Source organism: Marmota monax, unplaced genomic scaffold (genome assembly GCF_021218885.2).
Source record: "Marmota monax isolate L192 unplaced genomic scaffold, Marmota_monax_Labrador192_F-V1.1 WCK01_AAM20220418_F8-fsc00004, whole genome shotgun sequence".
Taxonomy (NCBI): Eukaryota; Metazoa; Chordata; class Mammalia; order Rodentia; family Sciuridae; genus Marmota; species Marmota monax.
Genome location: NW_026692881.1, coordinates 20,654,339 through 20,682,281, shown reverse-complemented (window position 1 = coordinate 20,682,281; position 27,943 = coordinate 20,654,339). Strand labels below are relative to the sequence as shown.

Below are 27,943 nucleotides of genomic sequence, written 5' to 3'. Positions count from 1 at the left end.
CTATTACTACCCATCCCATAGCCTCTTCGATGGAAACACTGGCCTTGAACTCCCTGCTATCTGGTCCCAGTGTAGGATTTCTGTGATTCCTCCTGCAGCATTTCCCTAGGCGGGAGCCAGTTTCCTCCCTCTCTCCCACTTTTACCACATTTTCCTTAGACAGAACAACAATCTGCACTTCTACACATCTCTATTGCTCTTTTGAGTAGATGAAAATATATTGGATGGAGTTTCTCTCCACCTACTACCTCCTCCCTTGATTAAAAAAGAATCACAAAAAGAGAAATCCCCAACTGTTATTTTCTCCTTTTATTCCACTCCTATTCCTTTGCGAGGTCCTCCCCCTCCCTTCCCAGCCACAAATCAAACAATTCTGGACATCCCACGTCAAAATTCACGAGAACAATGTGCATGCGGGTACTGTTAAATAAGGAGTCAATGTTCTATAATTTAATTTTCTCCTCTCACATTAAACCTGCCATTCTTTGCATAATCAGAGTGATAAATGCAGAGTCAGACTTCGTCTTCCTGACATTAATACCCATCAGTACTTCACATGCAAACAATTGTGACTTTCGACTTTATAAAAATTACCAAGAGCACAAACTCTGCTTAATTAAACCATTTAAAAGTTGCTTTTGTTACATTTAATGAATGATATATTATACTGCAATGAAACATGCAGCAATACAAATACTTCACAATGCTTCCAATTAAGACTCACTTCACTTATGCCAATTGACAACACTAGTGTTCCATACTTCATTCAGTTTGTGCATTTTAAATGAACTGGTTAGTGAGAAGGGTGCTTCTTTGCTAATGAGTTTTGTAATCAAGGCATCTATTTTAATTTCAAATTGGCTAGATTGGGGGAAATTGCTAGACTAAATGACTGGTACTAATTAGGATTATAAAAATATTCATCATGCCATGGAATTAACATGGGGGTCTGATTTTCTTACATTTGCATATTGCTTGAGTTTTGAGGGAAAAAAAATCTTGACAAATTGTCTTCTCTTTAGCAAATTGAACAAACACTATATCTGTTTTAGTCCTTCTTTTCATTTAAAGCATAATACATATTCATGATTTGTAAATGAAGTTAAATGATTTCAACTTCTATCTTCATTACCATATTAAAGATGTTGTCTCCATAAGCTTCCTTAAAAAACTTCAGATCATAGTATTACCTTTTTAAGTGACAAATGCTTTGGTTTAATCTATATAATAACCCAAAGACTGGAGCAAATTAATGGGAAGAAACACAACTGCCGTGATGTGGATTTTTTTTGTTTTGTTTTTGACTAGTCCTATGCCTTGTCATCGGCCAGCCATCTGATAGGTTCTCTCCTCAAGGTTCCATCCAGACAGTGACATCAGTTGAGAAGTGAGCCAAATGAACACTGCGTTCATTGGAAGGTTTGATCGGGGGCCTGGCTGATTTTATTGTGTGGCTATAGCAATGCTTCCCAGGTCTGTGATTCAGTATAAAGGGGCCCATAGAGGTCGGTTCCAAGGCAACTGCAAGGCTGTCTATCTACCAGGGAGAGCGGTGTGGTGGTCACAACACAGCCACACCCAGGAGAGAGAGCAGAGAGCAGGCCAGGCCTCTCACCTGGCTGTGTGTCCTTGAGCAAGTTAGCATCACCTTTTAGAGTCATCTGTTCATCTGTAACTTGGAAATAATATCCACCTGGCTGACACCTAGGAGAATTCAATGTAATAATGTATATGAAAGCACTTCAGCACTCACAAAACAGAAGGTACTTAAGGACATATATCTCATTTCCAAGAAAAACCTATATGCCCAACTCTGCATAATGCAACACAGGGCAGGTGCAGCTATAAGGTACAAGCCTCAACTCACTGGCTGTGTCTACACCCCTTGGCTGCCACAGTATATTCCCGTTACACCTGTCACATCCAATAAGCAAATGCTAATTCAATTTTGGGATACAGCTGGAAAATTCATCTGAAAAACCTCCAAAATAAATCACTTCCTTAACATCTGTCTATACTGGGTGCCTTGTAAATAATAAAACGTATATATATTGCTGAGTTGTAAATAATATAGATGGAGGTTATAACCAACAAAAGCATACTCTTTGTTAGGAAGGGAAAAAAACTCCTATAGTTTCATAGTTCTAAAGGGACCATAGTAAAAAACAAAGAGGAGGAAAAGATATACCCCAGACTTGGTATATTCCCACTTCAGGGAAATCTTCCTCTACAACATGCTGCCTCTTGAGATGGGATTTCAATAATGAGTTCAAATGATTTTACCCAAATCAATCCTATTCACACCTAAAATCTTCTGAAGAGCACAGCTTTATAATTAGAACGAATATAAACTATTCATGGTAGATTAGATTGTAGATTTTTTAAAATTATAAATGCAATCTAATGAAATCAAAGAAAATTTGAAAACAAATAGTATGAAAAAATTCACGAATTTAATTCCATCACCCTAATAAATCCAATTAATACTTGAATATTTCCTTACTTTTAAAAAATTCTTTCCTTCCTTCTTTTGTCTTATTTTTTTTATTTGTACACTTGTATTCAAAGAGTACTTCTTACTTACTATTTATTATTCATGCATTTGTACATATCATGGATGTAATATGAAACATGTATATATTTAATAGGTATTAATACACGTCCATGTTGATACATGGTCGTCGTGACCACTGTTTTAATGGATGCAACAAATGTCATGTTCCATGATTTAAATTCCTTCAATAGTGAGCATTCAGTTAAAAGTCCCTTAGTTGTTCCCATTATAAATGACTGTGATAAGCATCATTATTCCTAGAGCTTCAGGGTATTATTCCACAGGTATAGTCTCAGAAGTGAGTAACTGAACCAATGGATCAAGTTATGAATATGTACATCTTCTGATACACCTTGCCAAGATATTTTCCAGGAAGGAAAACTAATTTGCATGCCCATCAATACTATTTCAGAACATGAGTTTCACCAAAATTTTGCCAAAACTGGTATAAAAAAAAGAACACATTTTTAAAAATTAAATCTGTTAAATTAATTTCAAATGGATAATTTTGAAAGTTTTCTTATGAATTTTCTAATTAGCTAAGCTAATCTGCATTTGGCTTAAACAAATTCTCTAATGTTTAATGCTTTTCAGTTGAAACATTTCTTCTTTTCAATTTGCCTTACTTGCTACTTTCTAACCTTTATTCTGAGGAATTGATCTTATCTGTTCCCTTGCCAGATTAGCCAGTCATAAGTCATATGCATGAAATTAAACATGACCCTAATTGATGGTGGCTCCAGTAAGGTCGAGATTTTGACGATGTGAGAAGCAATAGGGAGTTCAGAAAGTTTCTTGCTCAGGTAGCTAGTTTCCTCAGGCTCATGGTAATACATTCACTTTTCTGCACTTATACTACAACTTGCTATAAAAAGCTTAAAACATAACCCAGACTCCAACCAGCTGCTACCCCACCAGAGTGAGAGGTAAAAATGCTTCAGAGAATGGAGGCCAAAAAAAAAAGAAAGAATAAAAATAAAAAGACATGTCCTGTAGATAGAATAGAGCCTAAGGCCAGAAACATTTGCAAAGGAAGGGGCTAGCAAAACAATTCCTGAGTCCAACTAGAAAACCAGAAATCTGGAGTCAGGATTTGGCCAAAGAGGTGGGAGTTAGGGTGGTGGAATGAGCACAAAGAGGCTGCACACACAATTAAACAAAGTCAGGGTGGAAGCAGGTGGGTGACAAGGAGAAACCATGACACCACACTGCTCTACTTCTGGACCTACCTGTGGCTGTAGCTCCCTGTCCCAAAACTCTGCCATGGTTGAATTTCTATCCTGAGAGCATTAGGAGGCAGAAGGTCTTTGGGGATGACACTTTGTTCGCTCTCTGCTTCCTTGTTACCATGTCCTGAGCCTTCTTCCTCTGTGGTGCCCTTGGGCCATGATGTTCTGCCTCACCTTGGCCCCAGAGCTAGAGTCAACTGACCATGGACTAAATCTCTGAAACCAAGAGGCCCTAAATAAACTTTTCCTCTGTTAAGTTGTTATTGTTGGGTCCTTGGGTTTTCAAAGAATGGAAGAGGACCTCAGGAAAATGCAATGTTTTGTTTTGTTTTTGTTTTTGTTTTTGTTTCCAATTAAACGTGCCCTTCCATTCTATCCCTACCCCAAGAATGACAAGTTCCAAACCTATGATCATCCCTAGTTAATCCCCAACAGCTTTGTCTCCAACAGGTAGGGAGAGACAAAGCCTATTTCCGCGAGTAGCTACCAAGAAAGTTATCATCACATACCAATCCAGGAGCATCTGACTACAATTATTAGTCTGACTGTTGAGAATGAGAATATAAATGAAAGGCACAGCTTCACCTGTGTCCAGCATTCCAGAAGGACAATTTTGAATTCTGAGGCCCTTCACAAGACACATACACTCTTGTTCACCAGTGCCTTGCTCAGGTATGGTCCAATCAGCAAAGCCTGCGCTGGACCATCCACCTCTCTCTGCTGGGCCCAGCACTGCCAGTCACCATCCTAAAAACCATACATCAGCTTCTTAGCCAGCTTGTCAATCCACCAGCTACTATTGAATTTGGCTAGTGATCAGCAAAAAATCCCAGAGTTCACAAAGAAATGATAAATTATCAAAGTGATGGCTATGCTAATTGCCTTGATTTGATCATGACACAATGTATACACGAATAGAGACATTACACTGTACCAAATAAACATGCGCGATTATGAAAGGTCAATCAAAAATAAATTTGTATTTTAAAATACCCTGAGCTGCATGCACCACCTCCCACAACTCCTATAAAAGCAACCCTTCATTATACATGCTGGTGTTTCAGAAAGTGTGTTTGGCCATTGAAATAATGGGCTGTTCTAGAGCAGTCTAGACCAGAAGGGCCTGCAAACAATGGAACCTGGAATCCCATTGAGTTCCTCACCTCTGACCTCCAAAATCTGCTGTATTAGTAAAAATATCATTTTGTCAAGAAGATAACTGATAACAATTGCTTTGAAATCCCACCTTTCATGCAGAAAAATAGCTATTTTCAACTCTTTATCCTTGGAAGGCCCCTTGTACTAGAATGTATACATCTGTGAATACAGGAGCGTGTACCCTTTGAAAAAAAAAACTGCACCACATCCCTTATTAAAAGGAGGAGTATTTAAACAATCAGCCTTCTATAGCAATGAAAATAGAAACTATCTTTTCTAGGATTTCTTTGTCTTCAAAACTCATCTCAAAATCTTTCAAAACAATCTGTTTTTAATAAGATCATTGGGTCCTCCAGATAATCCAAAACATCACAATGTAAGCTGTTTTAGTTATCAATGAGGACAGAGGCTGATGGAAACAATGGAGCAACCCACCTCTTAAATAACTGATAGATGCACAACAGTCTTTAGGAAAAAAAAAAGTTAGCTTTGATTCCAAAATTAGGGGAGAAGGGTCGCTTTTCTTATATCATTTCCAATTCGGTCAACCATAGCCTTCCACTGCTTTTTCCTTTTAGAGCGCAAAGATTCTTATAAAACATCTCCAAAGATTCCTGTAGCCAAGAAGCCAAGAATAAATGTCTTGTCTTCGCTAAGTAAAGAATTTGATGGGCAGAGCAGGAGCTGGCACAGAAATTAACAGGAAATGGAAAGCTCATGAAGATGGCCAGAAAGGAAGGAACTAATCAAAGGCCCAAGTCAAACTGGTCAGGAAAGACAGGACTTTGGAAGGTTGGGATGCATCAAGAGTTAGAGGCAAGCCCCTCCTGTGGGGTCAGATGCAAAGCATCTTTGCCCCCCACTCCAATCTCATACCCCCATACCCCTCAACTGGCATCCTAAGACCCGCTTAACTCACAGCCTACCACCCAGCACTTCAATTAACAGACCATTATGGGCATCTCTCAGTTTCTAGCTGCAATTCTGCCTTATCCAGAAGATAGTCCCTTAATTTCCAGCAGTGTCTTTTCTGAGCGAGATCTACTGGCAAGTCTCCTGCAGCTTTGGGGTAGCAGTTTGAAAAGTAAAGCAATTGGATATTATCCCTTTAAAAATATCATTCAATTAGGTCTTTTGTAATACATACAACATAACGAGATAGCCTTGCCGATTCTAAAGAAATTGCTAGTGCATTTCATCAAAGGCACAATAATGGAAACATCGATTCACTCCTCACCACAAACATCTTCCTTTGATGCTGCAGTTACCTTAATACTAGCACTTTTCATTTTCTCAAGAAGAAAACAGCTGCCTAGATACATGCACATCAGAGAAGGCTCTAGTCTGAAATAACACATTTGTATATCAATCTCAACTACACTTGCATCTTCATTTGCTGCTGCATAACATCACTCTCCTTGACTCTAAACCACTAAATTACTCCCAGAATAAAGAAAAACTCCTCTGCAACCTGGATAGTTGGGGCTAGGTGTTTTATGCCATCTCTGCAAACATTGCCAGGGACTTCGTCTCCCTCCTCACACAATTTATTTAAAAGAAGAATGGGCAGGCACTGGCTAGAAACTTTATGGATCTGAAGAACATTCAGCCACTTTTAGCAAAAGATGTCAACAAGAAAGAGTACCGAAGGAATAATATATTTGGAAATGTGCAGTGTGATTAGGAAAATCCATCAACACCCACGGCCACATTTCCAAATATTTTTACTAAGTGAAAAAGTAGCCATCAAGTCTGAAAGGATTTTGAAGGCATTATATCCACAAGGGTACTTCATGAGCGATGGTCCAGAAGTTCTTGGTGCTGTGGAAATGGAGGAAAAGGATATGCCTGGATATACATGAGGCACTGCATTTGGATTATCAATCACTTGGTATGAGAGTTCTATTGCCCCTAATCTAGCTTGTCCTTAGAAAAAAAATATGGTTCTGAGATAAGAGTTCTGAGCTTCATCTAAATACATTATCATCCAACCATTTAATAGCATCCAAATAATTTACTTTTTTTTTCAATATAGCTTCAAAATTTCTGGCTCTACTAAGCATCTAAACCCACAGACTATCTGACATTTGGCTAAGTCTTTCATACAATATCCACTTGATGCCATGAAAGAAGTGTATTTGCAATGGCTTTTGCTCTGCAAATGTCATGTGGGTGTCCTTAGGGGATTGCCTTAAGCACCTGATGCCCACCATGAGGCTCTATTAATGAGAGATATAAAGGTTATGTTGAAATTATTGTTTAAAGGTCCTGACATATCACACCCACACAAACACACACACACACACACACAAATTCACAATCACAATCACATATTCAAATACATACTGAAGAATAACTATTTTAGGATTTGAGAGTGCAGAAAGAAGCTATTTCAACCAAGGTGATTCTGTGGATATCTCTAAGCAAGACAGTGCTTGTATTTATCTCTTCCCTTTCACTAATTGATTCTGCAACATTATTACATAAAAGCTTGGCATCTGTACGAAGGTTCTGGAGACAGCAGGAAATACAATGAAGAATAATCTAAAGTCCCTGTTCTTGTGCTTCTTACATGCTAGCTTCTCCAGCTACACAACTGAGATTTTGGAACGAACTCCTTTGCCTTACTGCACCTCTGTTGACCATAGTCAAAATCAAACTGTTATAATAACATATCTCCTACACAGAGCTAGTTGAAATAAGGTCAAATTAGTATATTTTAGAGAAAATCATTTTACAACTGTGAAATTATTAAAAAAAAGCATTGCCAATATACAAAATATAACAGTCTGCATATTTTGATATTTAAGACTAGAAAGGAAGGTTGTTTGCTGCAGACAAAATCAACTTGATTGGAATGGAGAAATGTCATTGACTCCTCTCCAAAATCTGAATTGAGCCAACAAGTGCTTTTCACAGGGTGAGACCCGGGTGACAAGATGAGAATGAAAACAGTATTTGTTCACCTTTTGATCCAAACTGTAGGCCAGCACCCAGTCCTCTTGCTTGGGATGAAAGAGCAGGCTCTGGATGTAGAAGGTGAGGCGGTACTTTTGATACGTGGCCCCTTCGTCTGAGCTGATCAATATGCTGCTTTCCATTTCAGGATCACTAAGAAGCATGATCTGATGAAAGGACAGAGGACAAAATACAGATAGAATTCATAGGATGGAATAAGTACAAGATTAAATAAATATAAAATACATCTGTATTGGAATATCAAAGCACATAAAGGGGCACCTGAGCCTCTATAGGAAATATGGGTCCTTTTTTATTTCCAGTTTTAGTTTTTCTTTAGTGATGAATTGGGCTGAAATAGGGTACAAGGCTAAATCTGTTTACGAAGATAGGCCTTATGCTTGCTTTTTTCTTTTTCTTTTTCTTTTTTTGGGTGCTGGGGATAGATAGAACCTAGGGGTGGTTTACCACCGAGTTGCATTACCAGTAGTTTTTATTTTTAATTTTGAAACAGGGTATTGCTAAATTGCTGAAGTTGGCCTCAAATTTATGATCCTCCTGCCTTAGCCTCCTCCATTGCTGGGATTATAGGTAGCACCATTACTCCTGGCTGGGAAGTTTTGGTTTTTGAAGTCTACCACCAAATCTCTGAGCGAATATTATGGTCCTCTGTCCCCTGATCTAGGGATACTCTACCAAAACTCTCAGTCTTTCTGTCTCTGTCTTCATCTTGCTGTTACTTCTTATTATAGTATTATTCTTTAGTCATGGAAAGAACCCCACTCCTAGGATACAGTTACGTATTCTGTTCTTTCTGAATTGATTTAACTGGTTGTATGACCCCTTTTTTATTTTCTAAAGCACATATTCCCAAAGGTTTCTAGGCAAAAACCATTTCCACCTAAGGTTTTCTATCCCCAAACCACGAGGACAGAAGTGGTGTGTTGAAAAGGCTTTGGAATCAGAGCAGGTTCACATCTCAATAGTTCTCTCTTCTCTGTTCTCTATTTGGAAAGTTACTTAAACCACCACTAGGGTCTGAATCTACCCAAGCTGGATTTGAGCCTATGGCATAACATGTTCTAGAATACTGTTGAAATTTCACCCTTCACCTGATGCAACCAGGCATCCACTCATAGTACCTCAATAACAATGGTGCCACCAATGGATGATCAGCTTTCCAGTATTTAACACAACAAACACAGCCTTGCATACAATGAGCTACTCCATCCTTCTTGAAGCCTTCTCTTCTGATTTTTTTTCATAATATCATACTCATATGGTTTTCCTTTTCATCTCTTTTGGATACTCACACTTTCTTTGATTTTCTTTAAATATGACCATTCCTGAACCCTCCATTTGGACCTTCTGTTTTCACTCACCAAATTGTTACTCAGTGACTCCTTTCGATTCTGATTTATGTTTTTTAATCACCATCTTCCTGAAACAACTCAAAATTTAAATCTCCAAATGAACCCATTTGCCTCCAAAGATTCAGACTTGAAATTTCAACTATTGGGATTCTTCCACTTGGATGTTCCACCTAAAACACAAGATGCCCCATAGTGCTGCCTTATCACGGCCCTGTTAGTCCCCAATTGTTCCCCAACTCAGTGAGTGTTTCCATTTACTAATAATATGAAACAAAATGCCCATGATTCATTTTTGAATTTGCTTTCTCCCTCACCTCTGCAAATCCCTTCAACTCTGAAACCTGTGTATTTACCTCCTAATTCACTCCAAAATCAAGTCCCTTCTATCTGTTGTGATTGCCTTAGTCCAAACACAGTCCTCTCTCTACTGGGTTACTACTGTAATACACCTAATCCCTTGTAGCCATGTGGGCCTTGTCCCTCCAATCCACTTTGCACACTTGCCCAGAACAATCATCCTCTAACACAAACCTGATTCAGACATTCTCCCACCTAAAACCATGTTACCACTTATCATCATAACATCACCATGACATCTCCATACTCCAAAACCCTTAAAATCCTGCCCCCTTTTTAATTTTTAGCTTCATCTGCAGCCCATATGCAGCCTGATTCAACAACTTTTGAGTTCTGAATGTTATCAAAGTGACTGAAGGAACAAGTGAGTTTATTTCCTATTGTAGTTCTTCCTGTCTTTAGAGATACTGATGTCAAATTATAAGGATAACTTCTATCACATGTTCTGAACCACAGGGCCTGAAGCAAAAAAAATGAAATAAATAAACAAACAACTCCACACCTTTATAAAATAAAACTATTATCAAGCAAGATTTTAAAAATGCTACCCAGAGCATATATTAGTACTATAAAGTCAGCTTTAAAACAAATTTAGGCCTGTTAACTGCCAAGATTCATAGTTCTTTCTCTTTTATTCCCTCACAGCTTCCCAGGCAAGCTTACTTTCTTCCTTCAAATATTTGCTTTGGCTTCATTGAAATAAGTCATCATTAGTTATCAGAATATTTTTAAGAAATGGATGCAGTATAATAATTTTATTCATTCATGTGTGAATAACCCAGGGAAAAGCTCTTATGTGAGTTATTTGTAGACAAAGAATAACCTCCTCCTCCCCTGGCACAGTGAAGGGATGAGGGAACCAGAGGAAGCACCCAGCTGCCCTTGAGAAGACCTCAGGGGAGGTATCCGTGGGGCTTGCAGACATTGAAAGCACAAATATACTGGGTAAGAATGAAGCTCTCATAACCAGCCTCGCCTGCTCCACACTATACACCGACAGGCTACATAACAGGCAATGAAATTGTTTTTCCCCTGGTGCAGAGAAATTAAACTGCTTATTTTATGCATGTATAAAGAAGCTTCATGGCTATGATTTTAATTAGAAGATAAGACCAACATCATAAATGGACTTTATTTTATATACCATGAGTTACAATATACTGAAGAAGGGTTACCATCAAATATGTATACAATGTGTTCTCTTCCTCTAGCCGTTTCTTTCAGACTTGCATACACCACTTGCATATACCAACCCACTAATCCACACACAAACACCACATGTATATGTGTGCACACATGCATTAACATGAACACAGATGCCTCATGTATGTGTAGGCACACATACAGAAATGAATTAATATATAGTAAGGCATGTTGACATTGTGTGGCCGTTTCATGGAGCTATTGTTTGTGAGAGTAGATTTTTTATTGCAACCTTTCTCTGACATTCTCATTGGAAATCCTTTTATATACTTTGATATCCCTGGCAATGTCTCTACTCAATCCTACTTTCTAAGCAGAAGGAAAAGAAGAGAAACACACACCTACATATTCTGGGTTTCTAACCTATGCAAGGTACTTTCCCTGATATTTTATACAAACCTCATACAAATCATGTAAAGTATCATTATTTGCATTTTATAGATAAGGAAACTAAGGCTCCGGAGGAAAGCAATTTGCCTAATACTCCTCTGATTGATTCAAAACCTACCTAAATTCCCACTGGCTACACACACACACACACACACACACAAACACACAGTCAGATGCCTTTTTAAAGTACCTCTAAGAAATCCATCCAAGAAAAAATAATAGCTTTAAGAAAGCTCTTTTCTTCCTCTGACTACCTCTGACCAAGAATCTACTTCTGACCAAAAGAATATCAAGAATTAAATGAATAGGAATCAAAGAGGGAACTACAATTTAACTGCTAATGTTAAAAAAGGAGGGTACCATAATATCAATGTAAACATTATAAGAAAATGCTTTGTCACAAGTTAAGCCTCAAAGCAAACTATGTCCTGTATATTAACATACCAAACATATAAAGAAAATCATCTTATGCCTGCCCAAATATTTATTAAGCCAGGATTTTCATTTGAATGCTTACAGGGACAAAGCAGGTAAAATCAAATGAGTGAAGCAGAAAAGACAAAGTAAGAAGTGGGAAAGACTGCACCAAACTGGAGAATACATATTGTTTAAAATATTTAAAATTGTATTGTAGAAACATTAGGCCTCAATTAAATATATCTGTGGATTAGGCATTATGGACTAGGCATGTGACTCTTGGTAAAAAATACAATAGGTTGTTTCTAAAAAACAAGGAAATTTACAAGCTTTATCTTTCAGTTTTAATTGTCAGCATACAGGTGCATAATTTATGGCAATGGCTATTCAGATGTTTGTGAGTTCTGCATTTACATGATCTGACAATCAATAGGGCAGAGATCGTACTGGAGATTTTTGTTTTCTCTTTACTTCATTCTACTTTGATTTTTTTTTTTTTATCCAGCTTGTCCTTATATAAGATGTGCAATAGGCACAGATGTGTCCGGGAAGGGGAGTATTTCAAATATAGATTAGTGGGTTACCAACAGTGAAGATGCTGGATGCAGGTGTCCTGGGTTCAAATCTTCAGGCAGCTTCTTTATGTGTAAGCAAAAGGAAGTGAGTCAGCAATCCCAAGTCTGTTATCTAAGCTGTAGAAGAAGACAAGCAACTGCACCTCCTCCCTCAGTTTTGTTCAAAGGGGTAAATGAGATAATGATTAGGGGGCTTGTGATAGTGCCAGCTGCACACCTGCTAAGTACAGGTTGACCTTCATCTCTAAATCACCCAGAAAAGCCAAGCAAAGCCAGAAGTGGGGCCAGGCAGGGTGGAGATAAACGGAGGTGATTTGATTCCCTTTGCTCCTGACCTGAGTGGATAAAAACCAAAGGGTAGAGGTAGAGAAACCAGGGAATTTCTTTCCAATAAGTAAAGTTACTGTCCTACATGGTAAGAATGCTCCAGAGATATGGTGAACAGCAGTGAGCACACACTTAACAATACTGGTTTGTATAATTGGAATTTTAAGATCTCATGGAGTATGTGTATGTGTGTGTTCACCATATTTAAAAAAATAAAATAAAATAAAAAGTAAAAGGGTCAGGGAGAAAAATACTACATTTCATATTCATTTACATGCATTTTGCATTTCTGGTAGTATTGTAAGACAAACATACCCTATTAGCAAATATCAGCATTGCCACTGTGAACACCAGTCAGTAGGCAATTGTCAATTTGCTAAATATAGTTTGCTGCTTAGTTGCAGTCATCTGTTCAATGGGAAATTCCAGACCAGGATAGAAGGAGCATGCTGCTGCCTTAGGAGTGAGACTCTCACACAACCAGTCTCTAAGAATGTGGCCAGTCACAGTCAATGAATTATCTCAGATTAGAAATGGATAAGCTTTAGAGTTTACCAACAAATGAATGGCATACTCTCTTTTCTTTTTTTTCATTTTTATTTATTTATTGTTTGCTTGTTTGCAATGCCTTCTTTGGTGAATCCCTGGTAAAAATAAATAATAACAGCAGTCCTAATTTTAGGGTGTAAAGCACAATGCAAGTTAGGAACCAGGCAGGGATTCTGCTTGGTCAGCTTGCTTTCAAAATCCTTTCAGCTTCTCTACATCTAAGCCAGTCAGAATTAGCATTGGAAGTGTCAATATCCTACCCAGAAATCTTTCCAGAGTACCCCCTCTCCTGGTGTTGGATGAACCTAATGATATCATTGATGAATAAGTTACTTTGTTTCATTACTTATTCTCTCTGTTTCTCCTTGCAATCTATCAACATGAGGGAAAAGTTAAAGGTTTCTCAGTCTCTAGCTCTGTCAGAGATCCCAGAAAGGCAAGGAAATAAACTCTAGCCCAATGAATAGAAAAGGAGAAATGCTATAATTCACCATGTAATTGAGTCCTAATGGTACACCCTTAGCACAGTTAGTGTTCAATAAGAAAAAGCGATAATATCAATATAGATTTTCAAAGAGTATAACAGATGCCAGCATGGCCGGCCCCTAAACCAATGGATATAATTGATATGTTGTTGAATATTGACTTCCACGCAAATGGGGCCTGCTATAGGTAAGGCTTTTAATCTCAATATACTAGTACATTCTCTCTCTCTCTCTCTCTCTCTCTCTCTCTCTCTCTCTCATCCATCCTTCCCTCCCTCTCTCCTTTCCTCCTTCCCTCTCTCTTTATCATCTCTTTCTTCTTCTATCTTTCTATCCATCTACCATCACCTCTTCTAACAGTGGGCAAGAAGAAGTTGTCTCAAGGGCAAAGGGATAATTTACAATGCATGTAAACATTTTAAGTGTCGGGGGAGGAACTTCCTCTGGGCGGGGCCGGGAGAAGGCCGCGTGTGTGGATCGGCGATCTTCCCGGGGGCGTACAGAACATTGGCGGCAGTTTCAAAAAATAAAGTTTGTCCCCTCCCCCCCGCGCCTACAAGGTAGACGGAACTGTGACCACCCACAGAACAGGCCCAGCGGCCTGCTGAGGGGCAGAGCCGCCCCCCACCCCCCGCGCCTGCAAGGTAGGCGGGCCTGCGACCCACCAGCAGAACAGGCGCAGCGGCCTGCTGAGAGGCAGAGCCGCCCCCTCCCCCCGCGCCTGCAAGGTAGACAGAACTGTGACCACCCACAGAACAGGCCCAGCGGCCTGCTGAGGGGCAGAGCCGCCCCCCCCCCTGCAAGGTAGGCGGACCTGTGACCCACCGGCAGAAGAGGCCCAGAATTCCGCGGAGGGGCAGAGCTGCCCCACGCGCCTGCAAGGTAGGCGGACCTGCGACCACCAACAGAACAGGCCAGACCTGCAACCAACAGACAGAACAGGCCCAGCGGCCTGTGGAAGGGTAAAGCCGCCCCCCCGCACCTGCAAGGTAGGCGGACCTGCAACCCACCGGCAGTACAGGCCCAGCGGCCTGCAGAGGGGCAGTGCCGCTGCCCACGCCTTCAAATTAGGCAGAACTGCTACCACAGACAGAACAAGCCTAGCGGCCCACAGAGGGGCAGAGCCGCCGCCCGCGCCTGCAAGGTAGGCGGACCTGCTACCGACTGGCAGAACAGCCCCAGCGGCCTGCAGGCGTGGTAGGCACATTGCCCCAATTGGAGGAGGGGCAGAGCCACCCCCCGCGCCTGCGAGGGAGACTTTGCAACTATACAAGAGCAATATAAATATATAGGGGGAAAATTCAATAGCACAACAGTTTCACCAAGCAGAAAGAAACACGAACAGTATGAAGAGACAAGGAAAGAAAGGACCACAAGCAATGCAGGTAAACTCAACGTTAAAAGAGGTAATATCTGCAGCAGATGGAATGTCAGATAAAGAACTCAGGATATACATGCTCCAGATGATCTGGAGTCTCAAGGAAGACATCAGACAGCAAAATCAGACAATGAAAGATCACTTCAAGAATGAATTACATAAACAAATCCAACAAGCAAAAGATTAACTATACAGGGAGACAGAGGTTATAAAAAACAAACAAACAGAAATCCTAGAAATGCAGGAAGCAATAAACCAACTTAAAAACTCAATTGAGAATATGACCAGCAGAGTAGAACACTTAGAAGATAGAACATCAGACAATGAAGACAAAGTATTTCAACTTGAAAAGAACATAGACAGCTCAGCAAGACTGTTAAGAAACCATGAGCAGAACATCCAAGAAATATGGGATAACATCAAGAGACCAAATTTAAGAGTCATTGGGATACAGGAAGGGATAGAATTTCAAACCAAAGGAATGAGCAATCTATTCAATGAAATAATACGAGAAAACTTCCCAGACTTGAAGAATGAGACAGAATCCCAAATCCTAGAAGTCTATAGGACGCCGAATGTGCAAAATCATAAGAGATCCACACCTAGACACATTATAATGAAGATGCCCAACATACAGAATAAGGAGAGAATTTTAAAAGCTACAAGAGAAAGGAAGCAGATTACATTTAGGGGTAAGCCAATCAGGATAACAGCTGATCTTTCAACACAGACTCTGAAAGCTAGAAGATCCTGGAATAACATATTTCAAACACTGAAAGAAAATGGGTTCCAACCAAGAATTGTGTATCCAGCGAAATTAAGCTTCAGGATGGAAGATGAAATTAAAACCTTCCATGATAAACAAAAGTTTAAAGAATTTGCAGCTAGAAAACCATCTCTTCAAAACATCCTCGGCAAAACATTACAGGAAGAGGAAATGGAAAATAAGAATGAAAACCTACAGTGGGAGGTAGGACAGTAAAGGGGGGAAAATAATCAAAGAGGAAAACAAACCATGTTTAGTAACATGAATAAACAAATATGGCTGGAAGAACAACCCATATCTCAATAATAACCCAAAATGTTAATGGCTTAAACTCACCAATTAAGAGACACAGGCTAGTAGAATGGATCACAAAACAAGACCCAACAATATGCTGCCTACAGGAGACGCATTTCATAGGAAAAGACATACATAGGCTGAAGGTGAAAGGTTGGGAAAAATCATATCACTCATATGGACTTCGGAAACAAGCAGGAGTATCCATACTCATATCAAATAAAATAGATTTCAAGCCAAAGTTAATCAAAAGGGATAAAGAGGGACATTACATACTGCTCAAGGGAACCATACACCAACAAGACATAACAATCATAAATATAAATGCCCCAAACAATTGTGCAGCTATGTTCATCAAACAAACTCTTCTCAAGTTCAAGAGTCTAATAGACCACCATACCATAATCATGGGAGACTTCAACACACCTCTCTCACCAATGGACAGATCTTCCAAACAAAAGTTGAATAAGGAAACTATAGAACTCAATAACACAATTAATAACCTAGACTTAATTGACAAGTATAGAATATACTACCCAACATCAAGCAGTTACACTTTTTTCTCAGCAGCAAATGGATCCTTCTCAAAAATAGATCATATATTATGTCACAGGGCAACTCTTAGACAATATAAAGCAGTAGAGATAATACCATGCATCTTATCTGATCATAATGGAATGAAACTGAAAATCAACGATAAAAGAAGGAAGGAAAAATCATGAATCACTTGGAGAATGAACAATAAATTACTGAATGATCAATGGGTTATAGAAGACATCAAGGAGGAAATTAAAAAATTCTTAGAGATAAATGAAAACACAGACACAACATATTGGAATCTATGGGACACATTGAAAGCAGTTCTAAGAGGAAAATTCATTGCTTGGAGTTCATTCCTTAAAAAAGGAAAAACCAACAAATAAATGATCTCATACTTCATCTCAAAATCCTAGAAAAAGAAGAGCAAAACAACAGCAAAAGAAGTAGAAGGCAAGAAATAATTAAAATCAGAGCTGTAATTAATGAAATCAAAACAAAAGAAACAATTGAAAAAATTGACAAAACTAAAAGTTGGTTCTTTGAAAAAATAAATAAAATCGACAGACCCTTAGCCATGCTAACAAAAAGAAGAGAGAGAACTCAAATTACTAGCATACGGGATGAAAAAGGCAATATCACAATAGACACTTCAGAAATACAGAAGATAATTAGAAATTATTTTGAATCCTTATACTCCAATAAATTAGAAGATAGTGAAGGCACTGATAAATTTCTGAAGTCATATGATCTGCCCAGATTGAGTCAGGAGGATATAGACAACCTAAACAGACCAATATCAATTGAGGAAATAGAAGAAACCATCAAAAGACTACCAACTAAGAAAAGCCCAGGACCGGATGGGTATACAGCAGAGTTTTACAAAACCTTTAAAGAGGAACTAATACCAATAATTTTCAAGCTGCTTCAGGAAATAGAAAAAGAGGGAGAACTTCCAAATTCATTCTACGAGGCCAACATCACCCTGATTCCTAAACCAGACAAAGACACTTCAAAGAAAGAAAACTACAGACCAATATCTCTAATGAACCTAGATGCAAAAATCCTCAATAAAATTCTGGCCACTCGGATACAAAAACTTATCAAAAAAATTGTGCACCATGATCAAGTAGGATTCATCCCTGGGATGCAAGGCTGGTTCAATATACGGAAATCAATAAATGTTATTCACCACATCAATAGACTTAAAAATAAGAACCATATGATCATCTCTATAGATGCGGAAAAAGCATTCAACAAAGTACAGCATCCCTTTATGTTCAAAACTCTAGAAAAACTAGGGATAACAGGAACATACCTCAATATTGTAAAAGCAATCTATGCTAAGCCTCAGGCTAGCATCATTCTGAATGGAGAAAAATTCAAGGCATTCCCTCTAAAATCTGGAACAAGACAGGGATGCCCTCTCTCACCACTTCTGTTCAACATAGTTCTCGAAACACTGCCCAGAGCAAATAGGCAGACAAAAGAAATTAAAGGCATAAAAATAGGAAAAGAAGAACTTAAATTATCATTATTTGCAGGTGACATGATTATATACCTAGCAGACCCAAAAGGGTCTACAAAGAAACTATTAGAGCTAGTAAATGAATTCAGCAAAGTGGCAGGATATAAAATCAACACGCATAAATCAAAGGCATTCCTGTATATCAGCAACAAATCCTCTGAAATGGAAATGAGGACAACCACTCCATTCACAATATCTTCAAAAAAAAAATAAAATACTTGGGAATCAACCTAACAAAAGAGGTGAAAGACTTATACAATGAAAACTACAGAACCCTAAAGAGAGAAATAGAAGAAGATCTTAGAAGATGGAAAAATATACCCTGTTCATGGATAGGCAGAACTAACATCATCAAAATGGCGATATTACCAAAAGTTCTCTATAGGTTTAATGCAATCTCAATCAAAATCCCAACGGCATTTCTTGTAGAAATAGAGAAAGCAATCATGAAATTCATATGGAAAAATAAAAGACCCAGAATAGCTAAAATAATGCTAAGCAGGAAGTGTGAATCAGGCGGTATAGAGATACCAGACTTCAAAGTATACTACAGAGCAATAGTAACAAAAACAGCATGGTACTGGTACCAAAATAGACGGGTGGACCAATGGTACAGAATAGAGGACACAGAAACCAATCCACAAAACTACAACTATCTTATATTTGATAAAGGGGCTAAAAGCATGCAATGGAGGAAGGATAGCATCTTCAACAAATGGTGCTGGGAAAACTGGAAATCCATATGCAACAAAATGAAACTGAATCCCTTTCTCTCGCCATGCACAAAAGTTAATTCAAAATGGATCAAGGAGCTTGATATCAAATCAGAGACACGCCGTCTGATAGAAGAAAAAGTTGGCTACGATCTACATACTGTGGGGTCGGGCTCCAAATTCCTCAATAGGACACCCATAGCACAAAAGTTAATAACTAGAATCAACAAATGGGACTTACTCAAACTAAAAAGTTTTTTCTCAGCAAAAGAAACAATAAGAGAGGTAAATAGGGAGCCTACATCCTGGGAACAAATCTTTACTCCTCACACTTCAGATAGAGCCCTAATATCCAGAGTATACAAAGAACTCAAAAAATTAGACAATAAGAGAACAAGTAACCCAATCAACAAATGGGCCAAGGACCTGAACAGACACTTCTCAGAGGAGGACATAAAATCAATCAACTAGTACATGAAAAAATGCTCACCATCTCTAGCAGTCAGAGAAATGCAAATCAAAACCACCCTAAGATACCATCTCACTCCAGTAAGATTGGCAGCCATTATGAAGTCAAACAACAAGTGCTGGCGAGGATGTGGGGAAAAGGGTACACTTGTACATTGCTGGTGGGACTGCAAATTGGTGCAGCCAATTTGGAAAGCAGTATGGAGATTTCTTGTAAAGCTGGGAATGGAACCACCATTTGACCCAGCTATTCCCCTTCTCGGTCTATTCCCTAAAGACCTAAAAAGAGCATGCTACAGGGACACTGCTACATCAATGTTCATAGCAGCACAATTCACAATAGCAAGACTGTGGAACCAACCTAGATGCCCTTCAATAGATGAATGGATAAAAAAAAAATGTGGCATTTATACACAATGGAGTATTACTCTGCATTAAAAAATGACAAAATCATAGAATTTGCAGGGAAATGGATGGCATTAGAGCAGATTATGCTAAGTGAAGCTAGCCAATCCCTAAAAAACAAATGCCAAATATCTTTTTTGATATAAGGAGTGTAACTAAGAACAGAGTAGGGACGAAGAGCATGAGAACAAGATTAACATTAAACTGGGATGAGAGGTGGGAGGGAAAGGGAGAGAGAAGGGAAATTGCATGGAAATGGAAGGAGACCCTCAGGGTTATACAAAATTTCATACAAGAGGAAGTGAGGGGAAAGGGGAAAATAATACAAGGGGGAGAAATGAATGACAGTAGAGGGGGTAGAGAGAAGAGGGGAGGGGAGGGGAGGGGGGATAGTAGAGGATAGGAAAGGCAGCAGAATACAACAGACACTAGTATGGCAATATGTAAATCAATGGATGTGTAACTGATGTGATTCTGCAATTTGTATATGGGGTAAAAATGGGAGTTCATAACCCACTTGAATCAAAGTGTGAAATATGATATATCAAGAACTATGTAATGTTTTGAACAACCAACAATAAAAAATTAAAATAAATAAAATAAATAAATTTAAAAAAAAATTTAAGTGTCACAATTTGGACAGAGGAGTGAGTTCCTGGAATCCAGAAAGTAGAGGCCAGGGATTCAGCTAAGCATGTGGCATTGTACAGGAAAGAACCCCCTAAAAAAGAATTATTCAACACAAAATATCAATAGTGCCACTGTCAAGTATTGAGAAATAATATATATATATGATACATGACCTATATATATTTACTTAGGGCTAAAATATGTAAAACACATCTAAATTTTAAAGATAGAACACCAATGAACATTTATGATTATGCGCATGTTCTCTATCACTGCTGCTATTTATACATGCCACTCTCTTTGTGCAGATGAAATTCCCCACCTCTCTATCTATCCCAACACACTCTACTAAGCTCCTTCCTACTTGTCCTTCAGGATTTCACATAAGCATCAACAAGAAAGCAATATTCACTGAGGCAAGTCAGGATAAAAAAAATAAAAAGTGCAAACAACTCAGCATTTAAACAAACATCCCTCTTTAAAAAAAATAGGCAAAGGACATTGTATAGACATTTCTCTAAACAATAAATACCAATGGCCAATAAACACATGAATAAGATGTTCAACATTACTATCCTCATTAATGGTTAAACAAATATACAAACAAAAAACCACAATGAGATACTATCTCACACCCATAAATTCTGTTAAAGAAAAATGACAAGTGTTGGCAAGGATGTGGAGAAATGAACCCTTTTGCACTGTGGCTGGAAATGTAAAATGTGCAGCCACTATGAAAAGCAATATGGTGGTTTACCAAGTTATTAAAAATAGAATTACTATGTGGTCCAGTAATTTCATTTGTGGGGGTTTATCCCAAAGAACTGAAGCAGAATCTCAAATACATACATATAAGCTAACATTTGCAGCAGTATTTTTTTTTACAATATTCAAAAGGAGAAAGCAACCAAAGTGCCCATCAATGGATGAACGAATGAACAGCAGCACATGTATGCACATACAGTGGAACATTATTCAGCTATAAATGGAAGAAAATTCTGACACATACTACAGCATGAATGAACTTTGAAGATATTATACAAAGTGAAATATGCAAGTCACTAAAAGAGAAATACTATATAATTCTATTTATAGCTGATACAGACAGAAAGTACAGTGATCATTGCCAGGAGTGCAGGTAGGGAAGAATGAGGAGTTACATGTTATTAGGTTTAGTGTTTAGTTTTACAAAATAAAAGGACTTCTAGAGATTGGTTGTGCAATAATGTGAATATACTTACTGCTGAGCTATATACAGAAAGATGGCTAAGATGGCAAGTTCCATTTTATGTCTATATCACCACAACTATTAGAAAACACAAAAACAATATACAAAACTAGACATGAGACTGGAGATAAAATAATGTGTTGAAGAAATTTCCAAACACCATTTATTCATCCAAGCAATATTAGCTGGGTTTTGATGACGTTCCAGGTTCAATTCAAAGGATTTGGACAAGAGCAATAATCAAAGCAGAATGAAAATCCCTTTCCTCATAGAGCTTCCACTTCTGTGAGAAAAGACTAAACAATAAATCAACGCATTAGAAAAGTATGTGGTCTAATAAATCCTTTAGACTGAAGGTAAACAGAAGAGGAAATACAAGTGCTAAGAGGAAACAAGACACTGGCTTTATCCTAAGTGATGTGGAAGCATCTGGTACACACAATGACTGGGCACTGGTAGGCTAGGGCTTATATTTTAATCACTTCACTCTGAGAGCCATGGAAAGTATCAGGGAGACCAGGTGGAGGCCAGAAGGGACAGACTGATGGTCTATACCAAAGGGAGCACTGGTGTGCTAAGAGGTGGCCAGTTTCTGGGTATATTCTGAAACAAACAAACAAAAAAGGTCTGCTTATAGACTATATGGTGGGTGTCAGAGAAAGTGAGGTGACTCATTACATGGTTTTGTGTCTGTGTGTTCATCTTGGCATTGCTTATGCTAATTCATTATTTAAAATAACCCAAATTGACTGATTTCTGGACTGAATGACCAAAAAAAAATAGAATCAGCATTTATGAGATAGAAAAAAAAATGAGAGAAGCAGGTTGTGGGATTTGAATATAAGGAATTGATTCCAACATGCCTGATACACATCCAAATGGAGATGTGAGAGGACGGGGGTACAAGGCACATTTTCAGCTGAGGGGGCTGGTCTACAGGTAAGAATTTAGGGGAGGCCAGTGTTTGAATAGCACTAAAAAGTGTGTGTTCATGGTCACCATGACAGAACTGAAGCAGAATCTCAAATACATACATACAAACTAACATAATCTCAAATACATACACATAAACAAACAGAGGTAAGAACTGTCCGGAGAACTCTTCTCTAGAAATGGAGTTCTAGAGCACCATTTAAGGGTCAAAGAGATAAGGAGGCACAGAAGAAGACTGAGTAGCAGGTGCCTGAGAAGCAAGAAAACTCAAAGAATGAGGTATCTTTGAAGCCAAGGAGAATGCAGGGAAGAGAGTATCCTACTACATCAGAGGCAGTCGATGGTCAGTAAGATGATTATAGTCATCACCCCTAGCCCTCAATTTCACTTTCCACAATTTCAGCTGTAGTCAACAAAGGTCCAAAAATATTAAATGGAAAAATCCAAAAATAAACAACTTGCAAGTTTTAAATACCATTCTGAGTAGCATGATGAAATCTCACACTGTCTGGCTTCATCCCACCCAGAATGTGAGTCATCCCTTTGTCCAAAGTATCCACGCTGTATACACTACCCACTCATTAGTCACAGAATTCAGCCTCAGAATTCAGACTACTAGGGGCTTGTGTTTAAGTAACCCTGATTTTACTTAATAATGACCCAAAACACAAGAATAATATTGCAGTATATTGTTACAATTGTTCTATTTTATTATTATTATTATTTTTATCCTCTTACTATGCCTCATTTATAAATTAAACCTTATTATAAGTATAGGTATAAGTAAAAACATGTATATAGAGAGTTTGATACCATCTGCAGCTTCAGATTTTCACTGGGGGGTCTTGGAAATTTACCGCCTCATATAAGAGGGAAATCTTATGGAGAACTGACCACTTAAATTAGAAACATAGAGGATGATAGTGACCACAGAAAAGGCTGTGGAGTGAAGCAGGCAGACATTCAGTGTTGATGCAAGTATAAATTGGCATGATCACTTTGGAAAGCAACATTGTAATACAGAACAAGACTCATAAATATTCATATTTTTGACCTTGTAAATTCTCTTCTAGGAATTGGTCCAAGGAAGCCATCAGGGACCCAATAAAAGGTTTATGCACCTGTATGTCCATCTTGTGTTATTTATAATAATACAAAATTGGAAATAACCCAAATATCTGATAGCAGAATGATTAAGTAGACTAAATACATTTAATGGAATATTACGCAGCTATTAAACATAAATTCAAATAGTTTCTTGACACATGAAAAATAATCATATGCCTGAACAGTGCATTAAAAGCAGGCTGGACACTCTTGAGGCATAAACTTAATTTTGTTAAAAATTGCTTACATTTCATTCTAGTATTTATGCATTAATATCTTGAGACACACATGTTAACAATGGTTATTCCTGAATAGCAACATCATGAGTGTTTTTCATTTTCTTCTCCCACTTCTGTTTTTCCTAAATATTCTGAAATGAGCATATATTACCTTGATCATCACAAATCATTCTCTCTCTCCACACACACTCACACATACACACACCCTTTCCCAACACTGGCCCTTTTTCAAGAATGTCAGTAAGACAGAGCTACTACTTCCTGCTCTTAGAAAACTCCACAGATGAGATTAAGACCTATCCACAACCAAGGGCAGTAGTCAGAGTGTGGGACAGGGGTGGCGTGAGGCTGGGGTAGTGATGTGTCCAGCCACCAGAGCACTTTCCAACTCAGGGGAGTCATATTCCCTATTTCCTCTTGGGAATCAGAGTCTTCTGCCTTGACCTCTAATTCTCTGAACTTTCCCATCACCAATGGCTGTTCCCCAGTCCAGCTCTGACCATGGCATCTCCTTCTATGTGTGATAAGAATCATACCTGGCACCTCAGATACTTCCCAAGTGGGTCCCCCAGGTTGTTCTCAGGCTCAACTTTTTCAGCATAACAACCTGCTAGAGCTGAGCAGCACCTCTGGGTGTTTTATGACTATGATTCTTCTAACATGTCTATTTTTTGCTTTTAATCAACTGGATGCTAGCAACTTGAATGCCTGAAATAGCCAACACCTTATGTGACCTTGAGTCAACTGGTTTGATAGTTCCCAAAACCAGCATTCTTCCAGCCTTCCTTCAAGGCCCAATTGAATTCCCTCCCCTCTGTGACACCTCTCAAATTCTCCAGAAGAATGATCTCTGCTTTGATGAACCACACCAGCAAATCTGCTATCACATTGAGCTATAATTTTCTGTTTAAATATATTTGAAAATATTGATACATCGATCAATATATCTTAAGATATCAGTTATCTCGCATTTCACTTGCATTTGCCTTCTTTGTCACTGCGATCCCTAGAGGCAGGGAGCTTTGGTTCTATCGCTCTCTGGTCCTCTTTGCTGCAGGGAGTGAAGCACGCGCTCCATCAACACGTGACGCCTGACAGAGTGAAGGCCACTTTAGGGTTTCTCAGTTTGCTTGACCAAATAGGACATTCTATTTGTGGCTTACCAGTGTTCTGTACAGAGAGCTAGTTCCTTCTCCATAAGAGAAGTCAGCAAAACCCTGACCAGAGGCATGGCTCCTCTGCCAGCCCAGCCGTCACCAGCTCACTGGCACTAACTGTCACTTGGCAGTACTTCTCTGCCACCTCCCGTTCCTCTTTTGTAAAAGGACAAATTTAACCAATTTGGTGGTCATATGATTTCTCAGTAAGATGCTTACTTCCAGTATTTAAAAAAGAAAAAAGGCAAGCGTATCCATAAGAGAGAAGGAGAAATGAAGCTTCATTGTTTTAAAAACTTGCAAGGACTGGGGATGTGGCTCAAGTGGTAGCATGCTTGCCTGGCATGCGTGGGGCACTGGGTTAGATCCTCAGCACCACGTAAAATAAAATGAAGATGTTGTGTCCACCGAAAACTAAAAAATAAATATTTAAAAATTCTCTCTCTCTCTCTCTCTCTCTCTCTCTCTCTCAAAAAAAAAAAAAAAACTTGCAAGACACAGGACTGGGTTGGAAGGAATCTTGCTTATTTTTGATGTTTTGTCATGGTTTGATTTGAGGCTTTTGTTTGTTTGATGTGACTTTCTCCAGGTTAGGTGACCGAAGGAAGATGCAAACCCAGACAGGTGTTTCTGTGAGCAGATTCAGGACCTGAGATACAGCTTAGGCAGGTTGAAAGCATGTGGCTTTTGGCACAACCTTGTGGTAGGCACAGGTATGTGACCAGGTGTGTTTGGTGTTGAGAAATATCTAATCAGTGAAATCAAGATCATCCAAGGTGTTGGCTTTCTCAGGCATCCAAGCTGCCACACACACGTCTGGGACCCCAGCAGGAGCCCAGAGTCGAGAACACTGTTTCAGAGCTGAAAATCAAAAAGGCAATGATGATATGGAAAGATCAAGAAAAAAGAAAATGCTATTATCTACCACAAAACAAATTTAATTTATAAGCATCTTGTTGAAGCTGTGTGGGAGGAAGATCCTGAAAAGATTTGAGTGCACGAGGGATGGTAAGCGGAAATTAATTGCAGAGTACCCATTATGACTAATTTAAGAATTGCAGATTGTCACCGATACAGTATTTATTTAGTGTGCTATCTTTAGGGGTTCCTCTAGTGAACATTATAAAAAGAAAAAAAGAAAAGAGCTTTCATAGGTTCACCTGCTAACCCTATTTTTCTCATTGGATCTTAAGTTCTCTGTAGGAGAAGACTCCAATTGAGGCTGTTTTCAGGGACTTAACTCTAAATATTTAGGAAAGATTATTGTATTGAGGAGAGGCAAGGTAAGTTTTAGGGAGAACAATCAGGGGAACACATGTGCTTGGCTTATCCTATGTCCAGGGCTAGTTGAGCAAGTCTATGACACCAAGAGCTTCATTAGTGTTGGTCACAATGTCACTGAATCCTGGGGGCACCACCTTGCCCAGCAAGAGTGAGCATCGCACGAATGTGCATTAGAGCTCAACTACACATCGCCAGCAAGTGCCCTCAAGACTGAGGGCAAGGACAGGCCCCCTACAGCCACGTGCCAGATCTGATGAACCCAGAGCCACAGCAACTTCCAGCTGCTGCCATGACTCCCATCAGCCCACATAAAAGAAGAGGCTGATAGAGCCATGGGACCTTGGGGTCCTTTCACCAGTGCAGGAACTGTCGTGATAATGGGACAAATAAGCTGCAGGGGAGAGACACTTAGATCCCAGAAAGAGTGAAATAAAAAGGACACAGACCACACAGGGAGCTGGGTGGATGCTTGCAGCGCTGGGGGGCTGTGCTTCCTAACCCCAGCTCAAGACACCGGCTCTGCGCACCCTCACACAGGTCACGTGAAATACTACCAAAGCCTTTGAGCTGTGCTGCCTTTGACAGTTTACCAAGTCCTTCCACAGCTCTCTCCTCCTGGGGTCCTCCCTCCACTCTGTAAGGGAGGCAGGACAGGCATTATTACTCCTGTCTTAGCCCATTCAGATCCTACCACAAAATGCCCCAGGCTGGACGGCTTGCCACCAACAAGCATTTATTTCTCACAGTTCTGGAGGCGGGAAGTCCAAGACGGAGCTGTGCAGGTTCTCTGGGGTCCCTCACATGAGGACACTCATCCTATTTGTTAGTGTGCCACCTACATGATCTGATCACCTCTCAAAGACCTCGCCTCCTAGTGCTATCGCATTGGGGGTTAGGATTCCAAATATGAACTTTTGGGGGAAGGGAGGCACACAAACATTTACGAGCCTCTTATATTAGACTCCTGCTGTTGCCATAATAAGTTGCCATCAATGTCATGGCTTAAATAACGTGATTTTATTATCTTACATATTTGGACTTCAGAGACCCCCAAATGGGTTTTACTTGGCTAAACTCAAGGTGTTCACAGGGCTGTGATCCTTTCTGAAGGATCCAAGTGAGGATCTGTGCTCTTTCTTGTCTTTTTCAGATTCATAGGTTGCCCACGTTGGTGGTGTTTGGTTTGGTTTGGCTCCTGATTCTTTTCCATCTTCAAATACAGGCACAGCCCCATCCAAGTCTCTGTCATAGGACATCATCACACTGCCCTTCTTCCTCTCTCTTTCCCATTTTTAAGGACCCTTATGATCACAGCTCAATCATCCAGGGTACCCTCTTTATTTTTAGGTCAGCTGACTTATATAGGAATTCCATCCAGAACTAGAATTCTCCTTTGCCTCATAACCTAACAAACTTGCAGATTCTGGGGATTGGAACATCTTTGAACCGTCATTGTTCTGCCAGCCACCATCCCACTCTGCAGCAAAGGAAACCCAGGGCTCAGAGACTTGCTGGAGGTTACAACTGGTTTCCAAGGGTTAAACTAGCACCCCAGCTCTGAACTTTACCTCCCAAGTTGGGTGTTTTTTCTCTCATGCCGAGCTCTGTATTGGTGAGTCGGTGAAGGAGAAAGAGGACACAGCAAGTCCGTGAGGAGTTCCTGCAGACAGAGGCAGGAGACAGCCAGGGGGGAGAGGAGCA

General features: G+C 39.3%; 1 protein-coding gene across 1 annotated transcript in view; it reads right to left on the bottom strand.

Annotated features, from left to right (window-relative positions):
* Sorcs3 (sortilin related VPS10 domain containing receptor 3) overlaps nt 1–27,943 on the bottom strand; it is a 606,876-nt gene that overhangs the window by 271,047 nt on the left and 307,886 nt on the right. Inside the window, exon 4 of the mRNA XM_046450521.2 lies at nt 7,908–8,066. Coding sequence (XP_046306477.1) covers nt 7,908–8,066 — 159 coding nt within the window. The remainder of the gene's footprint in view (nt 1–7,907; nt 8,067–27,943) is intronic.